General features: G+C 39.4%; 2 protein-coding genes across 3 annotated transcripts; both read left to right on the plus strand.

Moving 5' to 3' along the window:
• Nucleotides 1-11,789: 11,789 nt before the first annotated feature.
• Nucleotides 11,790-16,427, plus strand: LOC116200315 (monocopper oxidase-like protein SKU5). Its single transcript, XM_031531178.1, has 9 exons — nucleotides 11,790-12,209; nucleotides 13,117-13,226; nucleotides 13,334-13,604; nucleotides 13,700-13,838; nucleotides 13,975-14,341; nucleotides 14,922-15,287; nucleotides 15,513-15,591; nucleotides 15,785-15,984; nucleotides 16,067-16,427. The coding sequence occupies exons 1-9, from the start codon at nucleotides 12,069-12,071 to the stop codon at nucleotides 16,170-16,172; spliced, it is 1,779 nt and encodes a 592-aa protein (XP_031387038.1). The 5' UTR covers nucleotides 11,790-12,068; the 3' UTR covers nucleotides 16,173-16,427.
• Nucleotides 16,428-16,758: 331 nt separating this feature from the next.
• Nucleotides 16,759-19,265, plus strand: LOC116200338 (thylakoid lumenal protein TL20.3, chloroplastic). 2 transcript variants are annotated; one of them, XM_031531199.1, is made up of 7 exons: nucleotides 16,759-17,022; nucleotides 17,623-17,785; nucleotides 17,888-17,917; nucleotides 18,012-18,118; nucleotides 18,342-18,376; nucleotides 18,625-18,753; nucleotides 18,857-19,265. In XM_031531199.1, exons 1-7 carry the CDS (start codon nucleotides 16,884-16,886, stop codon nucleotides 19,049-19,051), a joined length of 798 nt encoding a protein of 265 aa, XP_031387059.1. In that variant the 5' UTR covers nucleotides 16,759-16,883; the 3' UTR covers nucleotides 19,052-19,265. The 2 variants fall into 2 exon arrangements, with proteins under 2 accessions (XP_031387059.1, XP_031387061.1); XM_031531201.1 differs by lacking the exon at nucleotides 16,759-17,022 and having other exon boundaries at nucleotides 17,675-17,785; nucleotides 18,029-18,118.
• The last annotated feature ends 2,543 nt before the right edge of the window (nucleotides 19,266-21,808 follow it).

The following is a 21,808-nucleotide window of genomic DNA, read 5'->3' on the forward strand; positions in this document are numbered from 1 at the left end:
ATATTTCTGAATTCTTGTGTATTCATTGTCTGTTAACGGTAGTTGGTAATAGCCATTAATGTCGATGGTTGTATTTGTACTCTATGTAAGGAGGCGTTCCCCTCATTCAAAATACAAGCGAGAAAGTTCAGCAATCAGAATCTTTGTTTCTACTTTCTCCCTTTATGATCGGGTTAGACTGACTTAATTTGGACAAGTTTGTAAGACCGCACTGGCTAAGGGAATGCTAGATAAATCGTAAGCCTGTGACACCCGCATGACTAGCTATGGGAGGATTCATGGGACTGACCCGCCGTCGGGGCTTACAAAGGCCCTCAAGTCAATAACAATGGGATAGCCCCGACTCAAGTTTTCCCTAACCAACTTGTCATGTTGCTTGAGTGGCAGGACGATCAAAGTTCGTGTAACTACTTGTGTCATCTCTTATCCGCGCAATTCAAGTTCCGTAGAGCTCGCTCCTCCATTCTGTTTCCAACGGAACACGAAATCCATTTCCGCGGTTCGCATCCGCACCTCAGTTTTAGGCGGGGCAGAATATAATCTTTAAAATGAGGAGAATCCTGTACTGTTCTGTTGCCGAAGCTCTATCTTCTAGCAATGGAATTCAAATTTGAATTTGAGGGTCCCTTGATGAATGTGGAAAATATTAAATAAAGGGGGGAAAAAAAAAACTTGCTTCTGGGCGGCTTTGTCGTGTCGTAGGTCCATGTGGGCCTCTTCGGAAATTAATAATTAGGCCTCAAATCAAAAGCCCAAAAATATGAAATAAATCCATGAACCGGAATTTCAGTAGCGATGCTTCCATTACCAAGTCTAGTGTTTGATGAGGAAACAGTTTTCAACATGACATAGATAGACTCGTAACATACTAGCACCGTAAGCAACAAACGTGCGAATTGGCTTCCAAATGCTGCACTCAAGCAACTACGTTGGGGGCTCTGGCCGTGGATCGCATATTTATCCTTGTTGCTTCTTGCTAAATGTAGGAGGGGCATTTGTCCCCCGTTTGTGTAATTCTTGATTCATTTATATTTAAGGTTGCTAGTCGGCTCATAGAAGTAGGATCACTCGCAATATCACCAGAAAAAGGGGGAAAAAGAAAGAGATAAGTCGCAAGAGTTTGTTTTGAGTCAAGAATTATAAACCATAAAATTTAATGCAGTTGAGAAACTGCATTTCATATTAACAGACTTTATATATAATGCAAAAGTTTGGAATCCAATGAAAGCACTTTATTGCTCGAGCCAAGTCGACGCTTCAGTGGGAATTAATTTCAGTCAATAGGTTCAGCATATTTCTTAATTTTCGAAAGAAAGAAAGTAAGATATTATACCTAAACCTCGAAAGAAGCTTGAAGGATTAATAAACTAGATACATATATAGCAAATATGAGGGGCTTACGTGTATTGTCGAGTTGGATGGCAAACGGATTGCCTCCCCACACAGCACACGGTGACCATACTCAGTGGCACATAAATTCCCATGGAAACCTATAAATACCCGCTATGAACTAAAGATCGAAACTTATTAGTCGATCGTCACTTCATTTTACGTGCTCAAAACTGACTGGGCTAATGTCTGATGATCAAGTAGACCGAAAAGGCGTAAACCCACCGACTTTGGCTCCTCTGTGTAACTATTGGCGGAGGCCCCATTAGTTTTGCACCTAAACAGTGCTTGTGGCGTTGTGGAGAAAACTAAAACATGCAACCATCATCTAGCTAGAGATATGTTGTCGTTCAATATTTCACATTCTCGTTTCTTTGTTTGCGTCTTCGGATTTCACAAGGACAAGTGGACCAAGCTCGAATGGTACAAATGACACATGAATGCATATGCTCCAGATTTGGTCTTGACGAGCTTTATTGATTGGAGTAATTGGGTTGTTAAGTTAGGCCATCTTATCCATAAATTTTCTGCTAAACCTGAACGGAGCTGGAAAAGGTTTATTACACATTCTGCGAGATATGTTCAGCTATTAGTGGGCAGAGAATTTGCTGGGTCGATCAATGTCGACGATCGAGGAAGTATCCTATGGTGTCGTTAGGCTTAAAGTCAACACTCTATCCTTGGAATAACATTTGGGATTTGTCTTTTCCATTAGCTCTCTCCTCTGGATCACCGAAGTCAGAGGGGATATTTGATACCAATTTCGGTGATCTGCTCTTCCAAAGAGAACCTTGTACAGATCACTGTCATGTGATGCAGGTTCTTGGGCTCGGAAGTGTAAATTTTTTATATTCCCCCCCTTTGAACGATATCAAAATTGTTTGGAATTGTGAAATATCATCTTCATGATTCATATAGGTGAACATTGAACATCCAACCTGTCAGTGGTCGCCTGATCGGTTTTCTCACTCACTATGGTTCTTTAAGCATTCTAAATCACCCCGACCTAAACTTCAATTTGCGATGCCTAGCTAGAGGAAATACCTCGAGATACCCTGGTAGTGCAACTTTCTAAGAGGGTCCCATAAAGAGATGTCCATGTCATCTCAAGTTGATCGATCACCCCGAGGTGACAACAAAGGGCAAGCTAATTTAGTTACTAGCCATGTGCCACGGACATAGCCTAACGTTGTGGATATTGGGGCATGCCCTGGGCGGACAGTGAGCTTGGAGGCTAACTTCGCGACTTTGATGCTTTGTCTCTACGAGATCTTGGGAACCTTCGGGAAGGGTATTGGTTCTCCATTGTTGTCATTGCTATCAGAACCGGACCGGACCGGTCGGTTCGATCAGTTTGATCGGAAACCGGCATCCTTACCAGTCCGGTTCTCAATGAAACCGAATATGCAGGATTAAACTGTTAAACCCAAGAAACCGGCCGATTTTTAAGCAAAATTCCTTTGAACCGGCCGGTTTAATGGGTTATGTGGCTTTACTTTTTGTGTTTGAAAATGTCATTGTTATCAGAACCGGACCGGACCGGCCTGTTCGATCGGTTTGATCGGAAACCAGCATCCTCACCGATCCGGTTCTCAATGAAACTGGATATGCAGGATTAAACCGTTAAGCCCAAGAAACCGGCCGATTTTTAAGCAAAATCCCTTTGAACCGGCCAGTTTAATGGGTTCTGTGGTTTTGCTTTTTGTGTTTGAAAATGTTCAAAATTAAGATGTTTGGGGGTCAAACTCCTGACCTCCCACTACCCGCCATTAATGCACCACTCACTAACCACACAAGCCATGCTTCTTGTTTGGTCCACGTACTCGACTTTAAAAGCTTTATAGTCATTGAAGAATTATTTTTTTACCCACAACTGTTGCATGAATGTATTCTGTGTAATTTTTTTTTGAATCGGAGTATGTTAAACATCAATTTTCTTAATGATATAAATAAAATTTTAATTTTAATTAAACTTACTGTCCGACCCATCAAACTTCCAGTTAAACCCGTAAACCCATGAACCCATGCTCCTTCCGGTTCAACGTTCGGTCTGGTTCTGATAATACTAATTGTTGTACATACTTCTGAATTCTTGTGTATTCATTGTCTGTTAACGATAGTTGGTAATAGCCATTAATGTCGATGGTTGTATTTGTACTCTATGTAAGGAGGCGTTCCCCTCATTCAAAATACACACAGCAATCAGAATCTTTGTTTCTACTTTCTCCCTTTATGATCGGGTTAGATTGACTTAATTTGGACAAGTTCTTAAGGCCGCACGAGCTAAGGGAATGCTAGATAAATCGTAAGCCTGTGACACACGCATGACTGGCTATGAGAGGATTCATGGGACCGACCCACCGTCGGGGCTTACAAAGGCCCTCAAGTCAATAACAATGGGATAGCTCCGACTCAAGTTTTCCCTAACCAACTTGTCATGTTGCTTGAGTGGCAGGACGATCAAAGTTCGTGTAACTACTTGCGTCGTCTCTTATCTGCGCAATTCAAGTTCCGTAGAGCTCGCTCCTCCATTATGTTTCCAATGGAACACGAAATCCATTTCCGCGGTTCGCATCCGCACCTCAGTTTTAGGTGGGGCAGAATATAATCTTTAAAATGAGGAGAATCATGTACTGTTCTGTTGCCGAAGCTCTATCTTCTAGCAATGGAATTCAAATTTGAATTTGAGGGTCCCTTGATGAATGTGGAAAATATTAAATAAAGGGGGGGGGGGGGGGGGGGGGGGGGGGGGGGGGGGGGGGGGGGTGAAAACTTGCTTCTGGGCAGCTTTGTCGTGTCGTAGGTCCATGTGGGCCTCTTCGGAATTTCAGTAGCGATGCTTCCATTACCAAGTCTAGTGTTTGATGAGGAAACAGTTTTCAACATGACATATAGATAGACTCGTAACATACTAGCACCGTAAGCAACAAACGTGCGAATTGGCTTCCAAATGCTGCACTCAAGCAACTACGTTGGGGGCTCTGGCCGTGGATCGCATATTTATCCTTGTTGCTTCTTGCTAAATGTAGGAGGGGCATTTGTCCCCCGTTTGTGTAATTCTTGATTCATTTATATTTAAGGTTGCTACTCGGCTCATAGAAGTAGGATCACTCGCAATATCACCAGAAAAAAGGGGAAAAAGGAAAGAGATAAGTTGCAAGAGTTTGTTTCGAGTCAAGAATTATAACTCATAAGATTTAATGCAGTTGATAAACTGCACTTCATATGAGCGAACTTTACATATAATACAGAAGTTTGGAATCTAGTGAGAGCACTTTATTGCTCGAGCCAAGTCGACATTTCAGTAGAAATTAATTTCAGTTAATAGGTTGAGAATATTTCTTAATTTTCGTAAGAAAGAAAGTAAGATATTATACCCAAACCTCCAAAGAAACTTTAAGGATTACTAATCTAGATACATATATAGCAAATATGGGGGGCTTACGTGTATTGTCGAGTTGGATGGCAAACGGATTGCCTCCCCACACAGCACACGGTGACCATGCTCAGTGGCACATAAATTCCCATGGAAACCTATAAATACCCGCTATGAACATCGAAACTTATTAGTCGATCGTCACTTCATTTTACGTGCTCAAAACTGACTGGACTAATGTCTGATGATCAAGTAAACAGAAAAGGCGTAAACCCACCGACTTTGGCTCCACTGTGTAACTGTTGGCGGAGGCCCCATTAGTTTTGCACCTAAATAGTGCTTGTGGCGTTGGGGAGAAAACTAAAACATGCAACCATCATCTAGCTAGAGATATGTTGTCGTTCAATATTTCACATTCTCGTTTCTTTGTTTGCGTCTTCGGATTTCACAAGGACAAGTGGACCAAGCTCGAATGGTCCAAATGACACATGAATGCATATGCTCAAGATTTGGTCTTGACGAGCTTTATTGATTGGAGTAATTGGGTTGTTAAGTTAGGCCATCTTATCCATAAATTTTCTGCTAAACCTGAACAGAGCTGGAAAAGGTTTATTACACATTCTGCAAGATATGTTCAGCTATTAGTGGGCAGAGAATTTGCTGGGTCGATCAATGTCGACGATCGAGGAAGTATCCTATGGTGTCTTTAGGCTTAAAGTCAACACTCTGTCCTTGGAATACCATTTGGGATTTGTCTTTTCCATTAGCTCTGCTCTATGCTTGCCTGGGAAAAATTTGGACAGTCCAAGGAAGGCCAACTCTCCTATTCCGACACCACGTTCAATCTCACATTGGATGCCGCGTGGACTTCATGCAGTGGAAGCCGGAAAATATATATGTCTGTACCATTTATACAACCTTATAAGTTATTTAGAAATCTCGAATAAAATTAATCGATACTGCATTGCAAAACATACAATTATCGAGGAAAAAATAATGATTGAAATTGTAATAATGCGATGCGTCTCAAGGATTATTACACAAGCAAGATTAATTCCTACAGAAGCAATGCAATCAAATAAAGCATTTCCATATGTTGAAGCAATGACTATTGGTTTGGTTAGTGCTACAAAGTTTAACAAATTCGTGCTAAAAAGGGATTTAACTAAATTTCTTTTTTTCTTGAGGATAAATCTGGCAAAAAAAGCAAATTCAATTGCTTGTAGCACTAGATGCGTGGGCCGACAATCATTTGACCAACTTCTTTTCTTTTAATTAAGGTTCCATGTGCACAGATTAACCATGAACCTGTCCAAAGCAAAAGAACATTAAAATTAATCGTCCCCAGCATCAGGTGAGATTTATTTTATTAATTAATTTCATTTAAAGTAAGTGGTCAAGATCAGTCTCTGCTACACATAGCTTTTTCAATTTGTATTACCAAAACTATATTTATTATTAAGTTAATGCTTTTAATAATTGGTGATTTTGTTGACATCATTTCTTGTTTTCCTCTTCATGGCTGGGGCATTAATTTGAGGCAATTTCTGCTAGATTTGCGGCTAGTTTCATGCCACTTATTACCACCTAATTAAGGATGTAAACGTGACTGTCAGATCGGTTCGGGCTTTATGAGAAAAAGGTCAGATCCCGATTCTTTTGATTCGGGTTTGGAATATGAAATGCGTTCAACAATCAAATATAATATATGAAAATCGCTTATTATAGGATCAGATTTTCTGATCAGGTTCTCGGATTAACCCAGCTTTTCCAAAAATAAAATTATAACTTCTTCAATATGTAATGTCAACCATTTAGCACAACAAACAATACCTTTACTCAACCCAAATTCCACAATATTAAACAGTATAATGAACAAAAGTACTCAGAGTGGTCGTCATCAAAATGAAACAAAAACAACAGGAATTTGTTTCTCTAAACTAAAATGATGAGTCCAAATTTTAAGTCGTAAGAGATAAGGAAAGGTAGAAGTCTTTCTCCCCATTTTTTTAATTTTATGTAAATACTATATATATATATATATATAAAAGTATCGGGTCGGTCTTCGTCAGGTTTCTTTCATGAACCCAACACCCCGACCTGAAAACAGATTTTAAAAGGGAAATTGTTCAAATTTGTAAACGGTTTGTCAGTTTTCGGTTTGGTTCGGGTCGGGCCGGATTTTGGGCCTCAGGTTTTTCCAATTTTTGCTTACGCCCCTTTACCACCTATGAGTCCTTGACATCATTGAGGGTGTGTCGGGAAAAGCTAGCCCTCCGAAGAATGACAACCGAAGGGAATTCTAGGTGCATATGTCTTCCGTTTATTTGTCTAATGCATTCTCCTGCACTATTCGTTGATGTTTTTCCATTGAGAATTTTACCACGTATATTCGGTGTTCAATGTATTTTCTATGTTATCTCATCTCATGTTATAAACATATCGTCACAACAAATGGTATCAGAGCCCGGGTATCAACAAATCTTAAAGATGTCGATAGTGAGATTTGAAGTTGAAAAGGTCGATTGATTGAGTGGCAATGGATGGTAGCATATCAAGTTGAAGGGAGTGCTAGGAAGAACATCCCTGACAGTCTCAACCCGAACAACGGCGAAAAAGGTGCATGGAGTTCGGTGAAAACTCTGGATACTCAAACTGGCGTAGAGGATATTTAGATATGAGGATTTGAATGGAGGCCAAATCTCTATGGAATAGCTCGCAAGTAAGAAGACAAGCAGAGGGAGTAAATGAGACATTGAAGATATTTCGGGCATGCGGAGTTAGTGGTCTTATGTATTGCTGAAGTCGGGAATTCGACTTGAAAAAAGGTTCAGCTTTAGAGTGTGCATGACACTGGTTCAACTTTAGAGTGCACACAGCACGAAAGCTGCAGAAGCCCGGCGCCTCGGAAAAGTCCAAGAGTGGCTTGGAGTGGAGCGAAACGATTGCGCTAAATGAGGTGGAGCTTGCTGAGGGCTATTACAGAGTAGGTGAGTGGAGACAGACTGTTCCAACACTTGGCTGAATGCAAGCCAATGTGGAGATTTGTTGGAGGATGTATTACATTAAGCTTGGATTGCGGAAACACGGAGACACAAAGCGAGGAAGATTTCGGGATTTCTTGTAATCTCAGAATATATTCGTAAGAGAAAATATCATAGGAAATATTCTATGAGAGATAAGGATAACTCTAGATATATTATGATCTATTCTCTTGTAAGAGTTGTAAAAAGTGGCTTAGTGCTGTGGAAGAGAGTCTGGAATTATAGGGTTAGTGTTTGTGTGATCTTCTCGGGAAATTCTTTGGGTAATTTTCTTGGAGTCTCGGTTTATAGTGAGAGGATGGAGAGAATTGAGAGATCGAGTTAGAATCTTATCGTTATTAGGTTTGTAATCAGGGCTTTGATTGAAAGACTATTTCTAAGGCTGTAATCTTCCGTTGATTTGTCCAGTGAATTGTCCTGCTCGGTCCGTGGATGTTTCTTATTAGGATTTTAACACAAATATCCTGTGTTCGATTTATTTTCCTGGTTAGCTCATCTCGTGTTATAGACATATTGTCATAACAATATGCAATGCTCGGTAACATGGTCAAGTTCCATGCTCAAGATAGTAATAAGCATTGCCGACACGTATTGGATCGATTAATGCATTATAAACGACGAAACATCTATGTTGTTGCTATCTAAGCTTTAAATTCAATCAAATCAAAATCTTATGTACAGTACTGTGATAGGTGTATATGTGTGCAGTGCAATATTATATATATATATATATATACAAAGTCTTAGTTCAATTATCATTCCGCCACATCATTAAAAATAATAAACAAAACTTTCTATTTTTGCCACATCATCTCTTATGTATTAAAAAAATTATCACTAATTATGCAGTAAAAAAAAATATATATATATATATATATATATTCAATAGTGGCATATTAGTGGAATGTAACATGAAATTTTTATCATTAATTATGTAGTATAATATATATATATATATATGTATATATTAGAATTTGAGAAAATGAAATATGCGAATATATTTTCAATAGGGGCATATTAGTGGAATGTAATTGAATATATAGATTATATAAAACCGAACATAGCCTAATAAAGGCATTGTAATATTAATGTAATTTACCATATACTATATCAACAATGATGTCCGAATTCCTTGAAATCTTGATATATATCACCAAAAATATATTACTTTTTGTGTTCTTACTTTATAAGGATTAAAACTTAATTTTTTAAAATTTTCTTATCATCAATAGTTTTTTATACACATTCTACATATTATAATGAAAAAATACTAAATTAATTTCTATAATTTGATGTTCTTTTTTTCTCAATTCCTAATTTTACGTAAAATTCAATCATATATATAATTTATATATATTCATATAAAGATCAAATTTTACATTATTTAATAATACAAATAAATTTTAATATTTCAAAATTTCTATCTCCAAGTTCCTCAATCGGCCGAGTCTTCAATTAGTTTATTTTATACGGACATAATAATAAATAATATAAGAATTGGTGGCGACGGAGGATTGGCCATGCGGGGTGTGGGGTGGTCCCGGACGTCACATCTCGTAGGCAAAAATTGGCCTCAACGGAAAAATCGAACCTTTGGGCCCACCAGGCAGAGCAATCACATCCCAACCTCACGCTGTGGGCCACGCCATCTGTGGGTCCCAGTATGCCTCTTTGGGGCGCACAGTGAGCTGGGGATCGGGGTGAGTTTTCGTTCCTCTTATCCAAATTTGTGAGACCTTTTGGTCTGCCACGCACATAAAGTTTATATATGTATATATCCCTCCATTGCTACAAATTCAACCGAAAAAAGAAAAGAAAAAAAATTGAGAAAAAAACAAAACCCTTTAGGTAGAAATGGAAGTGGAGAAAGATATAAAAAAAAAAAACTCATGGCATTGGGATTGAAGAGACTCGAAATTCCTAAAAAAAATCAATTCGTTGTATGAGATTCCAATATAGTTGCATTAGTGGTAATGATTTTTCAAAGACCTATAGATTTCTACTAAATTCGCCCTAAAAACTTTCTTATATTTTGTTTGATTATAATTAAGAAAGTTCTATGAATCTAACTTTATTACAAAATATTATCTAGCCGTGCTACACGCAACGTTATGTAAAGTTTTTTAGTATTATTATGATTTGAATATAGTACAAATATTTTCTTTGAATAAATATATTTGACGTACTTTATACTTCAATTTTGTACTTTAATTTTTCCTACCCATAGTTATGTGGGTATTGCAAATATGTCGCATCTAATATTAATTAAATATAATTTTAATTTTTTCACATCGTACAAAATAAATATGAATCATTAGATTCATCCTCAATTAATATGGACCGTTCATTTTACATTTTTTTTAGTATTCACATTTTTTACTTTTATATTTTCATTTCACAAACCTTCAATAGTATTATAAATTAGCATGATTCTATAATAGTATACGTGTAGATATATAATTACACTAAATTAAAACACAAGTATGGATTAATTATACCAAAGTTAACATTTGTTAAAATGTGTTGTTGAGAAGTAACAGATAAGTGTTTAAGAAACTTGTTGACGTGCTCTCATCTGAAACGGGAAATTTTCCAGTTAGATTCTTTGTTAGAGCAATTCTTTGTGGATCTTTATTTCCTCCTCTCCTATCACATTTTCTGGGCATTATTTGGGGCCAAGGTTCAAAAAACTAAAATCCTAACCAAAGAGTTACCAAAAAAAAGTATGCCCATCACAATAATCAATGAATTAAGATGCCTAGGAGGAGTCTTGATAACGTGAATTCATATTTGGATATACGTCAAGATAAGATTTGCGAGTCAGTTGTGCATTAATTCCCTTTCTCCATATGCATATCAAACAACCACACGTCACTCCTTTTCTCGGAACCTATTTTCTTCATTCTCCTGCCGACATAGTACAAACCACCATAGAATTTATCTCATGAGCCTTCGAATCTCCATGCTCCAAAGAATATCGAGGCTTGCCCATAACCAGGGATGGCTTTGGGCGTGGGGTTGGCTCGGTGGCATTTGCCCCTTTCGATTAGGAGAAAACTACAAAATTTACGGTATATTTTGGCATGTTTATTATTATTATTATTATTATTATTTTCATGAAATTTATATTTCGCATCCCTTGATTTGTAATTTTATTATTTCTTTACCTTCTTTTGAGTTTCACCCCCCTTGACTAGACTCCTTAATCTGTCCCTACCCATAACTCAATGACCACAAATGCGGATTGACCAATGTCATGTATAAACCCCTTCATCCACCTCCCGTCATGATCTCGTATCAATTCTCATAAACCAACCGAATTAGGATTGCCCTTTGCTGCGCTATTGGTGTCGAGCAAGAAGAAAACCACCCATCATCAGGTTCCCTCCAAGCAATGAAATACCAATCTCGTCGATCAGCTACTAAGTTCGAAGAACTCCTTTTGTAACCAAAATAAATAAAGAAACATCTGTAATTAATAAGCCAATTGATTTCTCATGAACGAAAGCCACATGCGGAAGGAAGGCAATGGTCGATAATGGCATTGGATTACCTTATAAACAAATACTGAAAAACTTCTTTTTATTTTTTTTGCTGGATAAATACTGAAAAACTTCTGTTCTTTTAATACAAGAAAAGATCTTGTTTTATGTCATAATTGATAACTATACATAAAATGGTTAATATATTTTTTTGTCGTGTATATTTGCGTTTGTGTTTTTCTTGAATAACGGTATTGAAACCATGAGCTGGCTGTTCGCTGTCAACCTCGTCCTCTTGCTTCTCTCTCTTCTCCTCTATGCTTCTGCCTCTCTCTCTCTCTCTCATGAATGACGACCGGCGACCGACAAAAGTAAACTGGATCCAACCTCCCTCCCTCAGACCAAAATCTTCTCTTTCTTGCTCACCATCCTCTCTGTTTTTTTTTTTCTTTTTTTTTAAAAAAAAAAAATTACCCGGCCCAAGAAAACTGCACTCTTCACTCCCTAGTAGAGGGCAGTAAACCCCCACCCCACAGATAAAGAAAGTGAAGAAAAGGGGAGAGTCCCTTTCACCTCATCGACCAGAGCTCATCAGCTCAGCTGCTTTTCCACTCATCTTCCTCCTCCTCGTCCTGCTTCTGATAATGTAGTGTGAGAAGAGTGAGCCCTGAGAAGCTAAAAAAAACAAGAAAAGGAGAAGCCTTTAGCAAAAGGGCTGATTTGTTCTTTGATTCTTGGGGAGCAAAGAGCTCAGCCTTCTCCTTCTAGTCTGAAAGAATGGCTCTGGGTCGGTTATGGGCAGTGCCCCTCATCCACATTGTCCTGCTGCTTGGCCTGTGCTCTGCTGATGATCCCTTCGTCTTCTTCGACTTCAAGGTCTCCTACATCACTGCCTCTCCCCTGGGTGTTCCTCAGCAGGTATGCTCCTAGATCTCACGCTTTCCCTCTCTCTCCTATCACTGTCAGTGGGTGTTTGCTGGGGCTCTTCCCCTGTTTAGTGTATTCAAAGCTCGAGAATGTCGGGTGGGTTTTCGTCAAACTTTCAAAATGTTCATGCCATAGTCTCAGATCTGTTACCGTTGGGCGAGTTCTGATGCTTTTCAGCTGCGTTACAACTTTGGATTTCCGCTTGGCCCCTTGAGATTCTTCTTACCATCTCAATTGCTTGATTGTCTAACTAAGTGCAACTTGTCGATTCTCGTAGCCTAACGCGCAGAGCGTGTATTAAATGGAGGGTCCTGGAGATTTATAGAGTAACTAGATTTCAGATATCTACTTGCCTTTTGATGCTTTTGTATTATATATTTGAAATTTCATAAGTATTTATTACAGTTACATTATAGTTGATTGAGTTGAACTGTGGGTCTTAAAATTTGAAATCTGACCTTCCCGATTTGCCGCCGCATCGTTATATCTTAAACTTTTTTATGCCGATGGTGTGAAATGCTATTACTTGTTATTGTCCTTCCTTCTGTGCTACATTACTTCCATTCGATTCCTAACGGACTACTTCCTATTCTGTCAGGCGATATTTCTGGGGCTTCCTTACCCCGTTATTGTACCTTTTAATTTCTTCGAGCTTCCGCCCTGATAACCCACCAAAAAAAAGAAAATTGAAATCTGACCTTCCCGATTTGCCACTGCATCATTTTATCTTAAACTTTTTTATGCCGAAGGTGTGAAATGCTAGTACTTGTTGTTGTCCTTCCTTCTGTGCTCCAGTCATACATTTTGACATGAATTGTAATATGCATTGTTGATGCACCTTCCTAGAATCTTCAAGCTTACACGAGGATGGCCACTTGAAACTCTGGTTCTTTCGCAGGTTATTGCTATCAATGACAAATTCCCCGGTCCCCCCATCAATGTGACCACAAACAACAATGTCGTCGTCAATGTCCATAACAAGTTGGATGAGAGTCTTCTCATGCACTGGTATGATTCTTTGTTTCCGCAGTTGTAGTTCTCAGTGAGTTATAGGTTCTTTTTCAAGAAGAAAACTATGAAATAGGAATGTGAGCACTGATGATGGCTTAAAATAGGTCGGGAATTCAACAGCGTCGTAGCTCATGGCAAGATGGAGTCCTTGGCACCAACTGCCCGATCCCTTCAAAGTGGAATTGGACATATCAATTTCAGGTGAAGGACCAAATTGGGAGCTTCTTCTACTTTCCATCCATCAATTTCCAGAGAGCTGCCGGTGGCTATGGTGGATTTATAATCAACAACAGGCCCATAATTCCAATTCCATTTGCGACTCCGGATGGTGATATAGTGATTCTGATTGGTGATTGGTACATCAGGAATCATACGGTTAGCATTTATTTTGAATGAAATTCAGGCTTCATTGTAAATGGAGATATTTGAGATTGCATGCTTGATTTTTGACCCCTTCATTTTCCTTTTAGGATTTGAGGAAGTCCCTTAATGGAGGGAAAGATCTCGGTATGCCTGATGGGGTTCTTATTAATGGCAAAGGCCCCTACCAATACAACACCACTCTTGTCCCCGAGGGGATTGACTACGAGACGATTACAGTCCACCCAGGTGAGGCTCTGGTTGGCTAAAAGTCCATCTAGCTTCTTAAAACTGTCAATTAGATAGTTTCATCATTAAACTCATCTTCTATAAGTGTGATATAACACTTGTGACCTTACTGAACTTATGTTAATATTTGTGATAGGAAAAACTTACCGCATTCGCGTTCACAATGTCGGGATATCAACGAGCTTGAACTTTAGGATCCAGAACCACAACCTTCTTTTGGTTGAGAGCGAGGGTTCCTACACGGTCCAGCAGAACTACACGAGTTTGGACATTCATGTTGGCCAGTCTTATTCTTTCCTTGTGACCATGGATCAGAATGCAAGCTCTGATTATTACATTGTAGCAAGCGCGAGGTTCGTGAACGAATCGCTCTGGCAGAGAGTTACAGGGGTCGGGATCTTGCACTACACTAACTCAAAAGGGAAGGCCTCGGGCCCACTTCCAGATGCCCCGGATGATGAGTTTGACAAAACCTATTCCATGAACCAAGCGAGGTCAATCAGGTTTGTGTGCAAGCAGCTTCTTATCAGTGGCTTGTTTAAGCTTTCCACAGGATAAATATTTCTTTCTGGTCTCCTAGTTTCAATCGCATTGACATTGTGTTTCTTTCATGTAAAATGAAAGTTGTCCTTAATGCTTATTAGAGTTCACTTCACAAGGTGGAAAGTTTCAAGTGAGAGGTTAAAGAACTGCTTAGCTTCATACTTGAGTTCGGGAATTTTCTGGTTTTCGTTTCTCTTCTTGACAGCCAAAGAAATTAAGGGAAATACATTTGAATGCATTTAGGAGATGTCATATGAACCAAATCGATTATATTAAAAATGAATACATTAAAATTTCTCGTCGTCTTCATTTTCTGAGAAAAGATGAGTGGAAAATTGTGAAAATTTTTTAAATTCTTATTTCTTGATTTTCATCTACTTTTTTGGGAAAATATAAAAACCTCTTGAATCCTTCCTCTGAGTTCCTAATGATCGATTTTCTCTTGCATCGAGATACTCTCAATGTGCAATAACTTCTGGCTGGTATGGTTATTCTTGAATTGCTCTCTCTCAGTTTATTTCTCCATCACGTCATTCATAGGTGGAATGTAACTGCAAGTGGAGCCCGTCCAAACCCACAGGGTTCTTTCCGGTACGGGTCAATCAATGTAACCGAAGTGTATGTTTTGAGAAACACACCTCACGTGACAGTCAATGGGAAGCGAAGAGCTACTCTCAGTGGCATCTCCTATGTCAATCCTACCACTCCCATTAGGCTCGCAGACCAGTACAAACTGAAGGGAGTATACAAGCTTGATTTCCCTAATAAACCGCTGACAGGCTCAGCTAAGATGGAGTCATCTGTCATTAATGGGACGTTCAGAGGGTTCATGGAAGTGATTTTTCAGAACAATGACACAAAGATGCACTCGTACCATATGAGTGGCTATGCTTTCTTCGTTGTTGGGTATGGATGTCATAACTTCCTACTTTTTGGATTTCCGCAGATCTTTTCAGACTGCACTTTGTGCAGTTAGTTTTTGGGAGAAAATAGAGAAACTCGTGGGACACAATCAACCGTTATCCATGACACTTTACTGCCATGGATCATTAATTTAGAGAGCATTTTACTCGAGTTTCTCTGTATACCGTTATTTACTCTCACATCCGTGCTCTTTTTTTTTTTTGGCAGGATGGATTATGGTGAGTGGACAGACAACAGCAGAGGCACGTACAATAAGTGGGATGGGATTGCCCGCACTACAGTGCAGGTATCAATGCTCCGCTGGAATATCGGTTCTGTTATAGTCCAAGTTTGACAATCTGCATTCTTCGGTTTTATTCATCAAGAACCAGGACAAGTCACCATACTTTCATTGTGAAACACAGTTTTAAATCCTTGTACTTTCAAGAGGAGCAACAATGTGATTGATCCTGCTATTCTTGTCTCGATCTTGTCTTCAGGTCTACCCGGGAGCTTGGACAGCAATCCTGGTCTCTCTAGACAACGTTGGTGTCTGGAACCTGAGGACAGAAAATCTCGACTCATGGTACCTTGGACAAGAGACTTATGTCAGGATTGTTAACCCAGAGGCTACCAACAAAACCGAGCTTCCAATCCCTGACAATGCTCTCTTCTGTGGCAAACTTCAGCACCTGCAGACGTATGTAACCTCGGTTCTATCTCTGATTCATTCTGACGAGTTTCCAAAGAGTTACTAATGAACTCCTTTCTCTTTATGGCAGTCCTCAGGACATATCTTCAGCGACTACATTCGGAGGCAACCGACTAAGCTTTGTGTTCACCCTGCTAATGATATTATGTGCTCTCATTCCCAGTTTTCTCTGCTAAAAGACGGCCAGTTTCATCTGCTGTTATGTGTGCCAATGACGATCATAGCTTCTCACCCCGAGTTTTCCTATCTTATCTTGGGTTGAATCATTGCGAGTGTTTTCAGGCTTGTAATTCTAATTCTTGTCCATATGAAGTTTTTCTGTGATTTCGAGCGCAGCATTCTTTTCTCCCACCAATTGCGGATCTTGTAGACGAGACTACTACCACGGGTTCCTTCTTTCATTAATTTATTGGGATCTATCATTCTTTTGAGATCTGCATCTTGTTTCTCTTACATGAAGGCTACTGCAACTCGCCTTTGTGTTAACAAACCGTCATTTCTCAGTTGACTGTCGTATCCGAAAACTGCGGCATAGAATGCTCTGACTTGTCCTGACAATGGAGTTGATTGAATGAAATGAGCTTATACTTTGCCTAGTCCGTCCAAATTCCTTAGGTCCATCCTCGGCTGAAATATCATGGCAATGATTCGGAACCGAAACATCGGTGATGTGGTAACAGGAATGACCTACAGCCGGAAGGAAAACTAACAAGAAATGGCGAAAGGACAAGTGTGCTCATTGCCGACCAATCCTCTCCCATGAAGGATGTGGATAAACCGCAACCATAACATCTGACATGTTCACTTTCAATTAATATCTCTCTCACGGTCCGACCCAACTACCACTTCCTCTGCTTTCAGCCAGTCCTCTTCCTCCATCCCCAGCAATGGCGGCTCTCACTTCCATCGCCACTCTATCCCCCAAATCCGTGGCCGTCCCTTATCAACCTCAGAAGCTTCTGAGACTCTCTCCGAAGCCCGCCCTCATCTCCTGCCGCCTAGATTCCTCGTCGGACAAATCTCACGGTATGTCATGTCCGTCCTGCTTAATTATAAGCTCGATGTTCCATATGTTACGAATTACCATTTCTTGATCGAAAAAGAAACTGAGCAATATCCAAACACGTAATATCGAGTGTGCATCTAGCTAGGAGGGGACATAGCCAAAATTCATTTATTACATTAAGCTGGATCTCCTGAGCACTAGTAGAGCTTGTTGGGGGTCCGAGATGAGGTGGATACGGGCTGTGATTCATTATCGAAACAAAGAGAGCTAAAATCGAGTCTTTAGTCCAAGGTGAACAGCCAAAATAGCACCATCTAGATTTATACTGTGATAATTGTGAACAAACAGCAGCCAGACAAAAATCGAACTCACATAGTTGTCTTTGACAGAATTCGCACATAATTCACGGCGTGTGTTCTTCAAGAATTGGTCTGAAAGACTTTTTATCAAGTTCTGGGATCGCTACTAGTTCTTATAATTGAGTGAATTTTCTCCTGCCGGGCCCGCATTATTAATTCGCCTGGATACTGGCATCCACATGCTATCCCAAGTTCAGCACTTGTGATCGTGAAAACTGTTATCATTTCATACTCATGGTTGTCTTGCTGTTGTCTGACTAGAATCAAAGAATTGGCGGACACTGGTCTCTACTGCCTTGGCCGCCGCAGTTATTAGCTTCAGCTCCTCCCTTCCTGCAAATGCTGATCTCAACAAGTACGAGGCAGAGACTCGTGGTGAATTCGGGAATGGGTCTGCCGCACAGTATGGCTCGGCAGATCTCAGGTCCTTTACCCAGTGCACACTGTGCGGTCATTTAAGTATTCTTTCTTTGTGTCACAGTAACTGAATCGCATTGAATTGCAATTTGCATTTTTCCTTCTGCAGGAAAGCAGTTCATGTGAATGAAAATTTAAGGTAATTGCTTTGGCTTTTCGAGCTTATTCTCAAGATAAATTCTTTTTGTTACGGAATTTCATGTTCTTGCTAAGATTTTAAATCGCTGATACAGAAGAGCCAATTTCACAGCTGCTGATATGAGGGAATCCGATTTCAGTGGCTCAACATTTAATGGCGCTTACCTTGAGAAGGCGGTCGCTTATAAGGCGAACTTCACAGGTATGCTGTTCTATTGGCACTCCAGATCCCTCTCTCATTGAGAGTAGTTAGACCATTACCCTCACTTTGATCTAACAAGCAACTACATGAAGTTGATAACTGAGACCTGGCAAATGAAGCTGCATATGGTAGAGTCTGCATATATGCTTTTTCGATGATGCTGCATACCTTTAGTATCATGCCTTTTCTTCAAAATGACAAAGCTTTCGTTTCGATTCTTCAGGTGCCGATTTGAGCGACACATTGATGGATCGCATGGTAAAACTGCGAAGCCCTCTACTAATGCTATCCATAACCGGCAACAAAAGGAAAAAATGACTGTGATTAAGGGGAAATGAAAAAAAAATATAAACGTGAAAGAAGCCGGCAATTATGATTCTTGTTCAAGGACAACGTTAAATATCTAACATATTGCTATGCCTTCACAAACATAGCTTTGAGTTTTTTTATTTTTTATTTTTTATAAATCAGTTTACGATCAATAATTCAAAATCTTCACTATACAGGTCCTCAATGAGGCTAATCTTACGAATGCAGTGCTGGTGAGATCAGTTCTCACACGTAGTGATCTCGGTGGGGCCATAATTGAAGGCGCCGACTTCAGTGATGCGGTATTGGACCTTACACAGAAGCAGGTAACAGTCAATTACCTGACGGTTTATGTGACAAGACAACCACAACACTTTTATTCTCTAAGGCAATTTAAACTCTTGGTTGTTCGGGTTTGGCTGTTGATAGGCTCTTTGCAAGTATGCGAGTGGCATGAACCCAATCACGGGGGTGAGCACAAGAAAGAGCTTAGGATGTGGAAATAACCGACGAAATGCTTACGGCTCTCCTTCATCTCCACTCCTCAGTGCACCACCCCAGAAGCTGCTCGATCGAGACGGATTTTGTGACCCCTCCACCGGCCTCTGTGATGCAACAAAATGAAGGAGCAGATCTGTGACAAGAGAAGCCACACAAAAAGTCTATTCTAACTTTGTACATAAGAGAAACTTTGCATAGTGCACCTGTTTTGACAGAACGTGGGTGTACTGGTAGCAATATACATTCATGGGAACAGAGTGGGCAAGGAAAATTACTTCCTCGAGAAATGATTTATGATCCAACATACTTTTTATCAAATGTCATCATCTTTTCACTACCGGGTTTCAGATTAACATGTACTGTAACGAGCGGGTCAGGAGATTGTGTTTACTCTCCAATACCATATTAAGTATACGTGGGTCTACTTTGAGTCCATATACAACGCTCAAGATGATAAGATTCGGAAACTCAACTCTCTAATAATCTCATTGGTTTCTGACATATTTTCCTCACATTATGGTCTTGAGCCCTCTCGAATCTGACGTAAGGCACTACTACCCAAGAGGACTCGGCAAGCAGCTTACCTACATACAATCTAGAATCTGACGTAAATGACCTACTTGGAGTTACCCCTGAAGTAATGTTACAGGACTAGAGCAGCGAGAGTACATTTTCCTTTGGAGAACCGGGCAGGCATCCATTATATTACGGATAAAGATGAGGATAGCAGCATTTGAACAAATAAGATCAACTTTTGAACATGGAGTTTAGGAGGTAAAGGGCAACCAAAGGGACTTTTGTGCAAGTTGAGGAATCTCATGAATGGAGAGATTCAAAAAGAGTGGAGGAAGAGCATATCCTAAGTCAAGTATGGGCCCTGATCTGTCCCCAATTGTACAATGCTTTTGCTTGGGCTTTACTTTTCTTAATAACTTTTGGGTGGACCAAGAAATCCAACATTGGTATCACCCGAACATTGCAAAAGCTGAAGCATTCATCAATGACCAATCAACACAAAAAGAATTGGATGTCTCCTTTGTGGATATTGTCCCACATAATTTCCAATCAAAATGCGCCCTCTGAGGCTGTCAAACTCCTTTTTTTTTTTTTTTTTTTTTTTCCGTTTCTTTTTTATCAGTGAATGTCAAACACTTTTTTCTGTGATTGTTTCCTATGCTGCAATGCAATTCATAGCTCTCAGGGACTGGACTGGATATTTATGTCGAGGATTCTCGATATCGATTGATGAATTTTATGATGTGTTCTCTTGTCTTGAATGAAATGAATGCCGAACGGAGAAATTCAGCACGTACAGTACAGTACGGTGTTTGCATGAGAATCAGGATACATCGTTTGTACAGAACACAAATATAATGTTTACTCCTCATCTCACTGTGTTGAACATGCTTAAGACAAATCTACGGACAAACACTTCACTGATAAAATTAGGAATCTCATGGCAACTTGATTCTTGGCATCGTACCCTAGAAATGTCCAATACTTTCTATCTATTTTATATCACACGAGAATACCCACTAGTTGTGTAGAGAGTAGCTAAAATATTCTTTAGGCCCCCATTTTATTCACGGGGACATCGATTTTATGGCCAATCTCTGCACTCTTACCATTTGTAATTGTTGACGGTTATGTATTTTTTGGTGGGCACTAGACCACTTGGTATTTGAAAACTCCAAAGACCTCGACTAATTCAAAATCGAGTAGCAAATAGTAAAACTCTTTCAGTCGTGGATTTTACCTATGCTAGTATTGGCTAAAAAACTACACGAATAATTGTCAGATTCAGTTCAAACTAAAGGGCTAGTCCCTTAGTATTCATCAAGCTCTACTATATTAAAAGGAATGGAATGGAAAATAGCACATCTTCACATAAATAAAATAATAAAGGGATTATCAACGTGGTTCAGGTGACTGCTCCCTCTAAATAAATATCTTCGAATCTTATGAATGGAGAAAATCAACGTACAATTGGGAAAGTTTTACACTCTTAGTTGCCGACTCGACTCGAATCTAGATTAGTCGGCGCTGATTAGACTACCTGATACTGGGTGGTAAAAATAAATAAATAAATAAAAGTTGCACTTTTCACCAGGTGTACTTGTACACGAGTGCGAGAGGTATAATATACGTATTATAGGCATCATCACTACAAAGAGACGAGAAGTACGAATCCGAACTCCTCCGAGGTATCTGGAGGTTTCGTATACTATATGATGATGCTTCACATGGCTTTGTTTCGCATATGCTCAATGATCAGTATAATATATATTCATTCAAAGCCCTCGAACAACATAATGTTAAGGCATTGTGAAGCTCGCATCAATAATTAAGGCACATAGATTTATTGTTAATTTTGCGATTAGCTATGGTCGAAATAGTCTCCAACCCTTTATGCATCTTTCTTATCAAAATACCATGCCTAATTTGTCTTGTAAAATCAGTGAAACTTATTCTTGTCCAAAAAAAAAAAACTATAGGTCACGTCATTGCTGGTGAGTTCGGTTTAACTATATAATATAATAATAATGTATACAATTCTAAAATTAGCTGGTTTTTTTTTTAGGGTGGCCTAATAGATGGGCACTGATAGTCCTACTGGATATTAAAAATGTAATATCCTAATTATCAGATGAGAGCGTGAGCCATTGCGCTACACTCTTTTTTGATGATATATTTTTTTTGGTGACACATTAAGTGGGGAATATTAATAAGGCCATCATCGGCTTAAGAATTATATAGATGTCAGTCCCTTTATGATAAACAATTATATACGTGTGTGAAGACCCTAATTAATGTAAATAACCAACTTGTCGGTCAAACCTGACTTGTCCAGTTTTATACCCTCACAGCGAGCTCATATAT

Source organism: Punica granatum, chromosome 1 (genome assembly GCF_007655135.1).
Source record: "Punica granatum isolate Tunisia-2019 chromosome 1, ASM765513v2, whole genome shotgun sequence".
NCBI lineage: Eukaryota > Viridiplantae > Streptophyta > Magnoliopsida > Myrtales > Lythraceae > Punica > Punica granatum.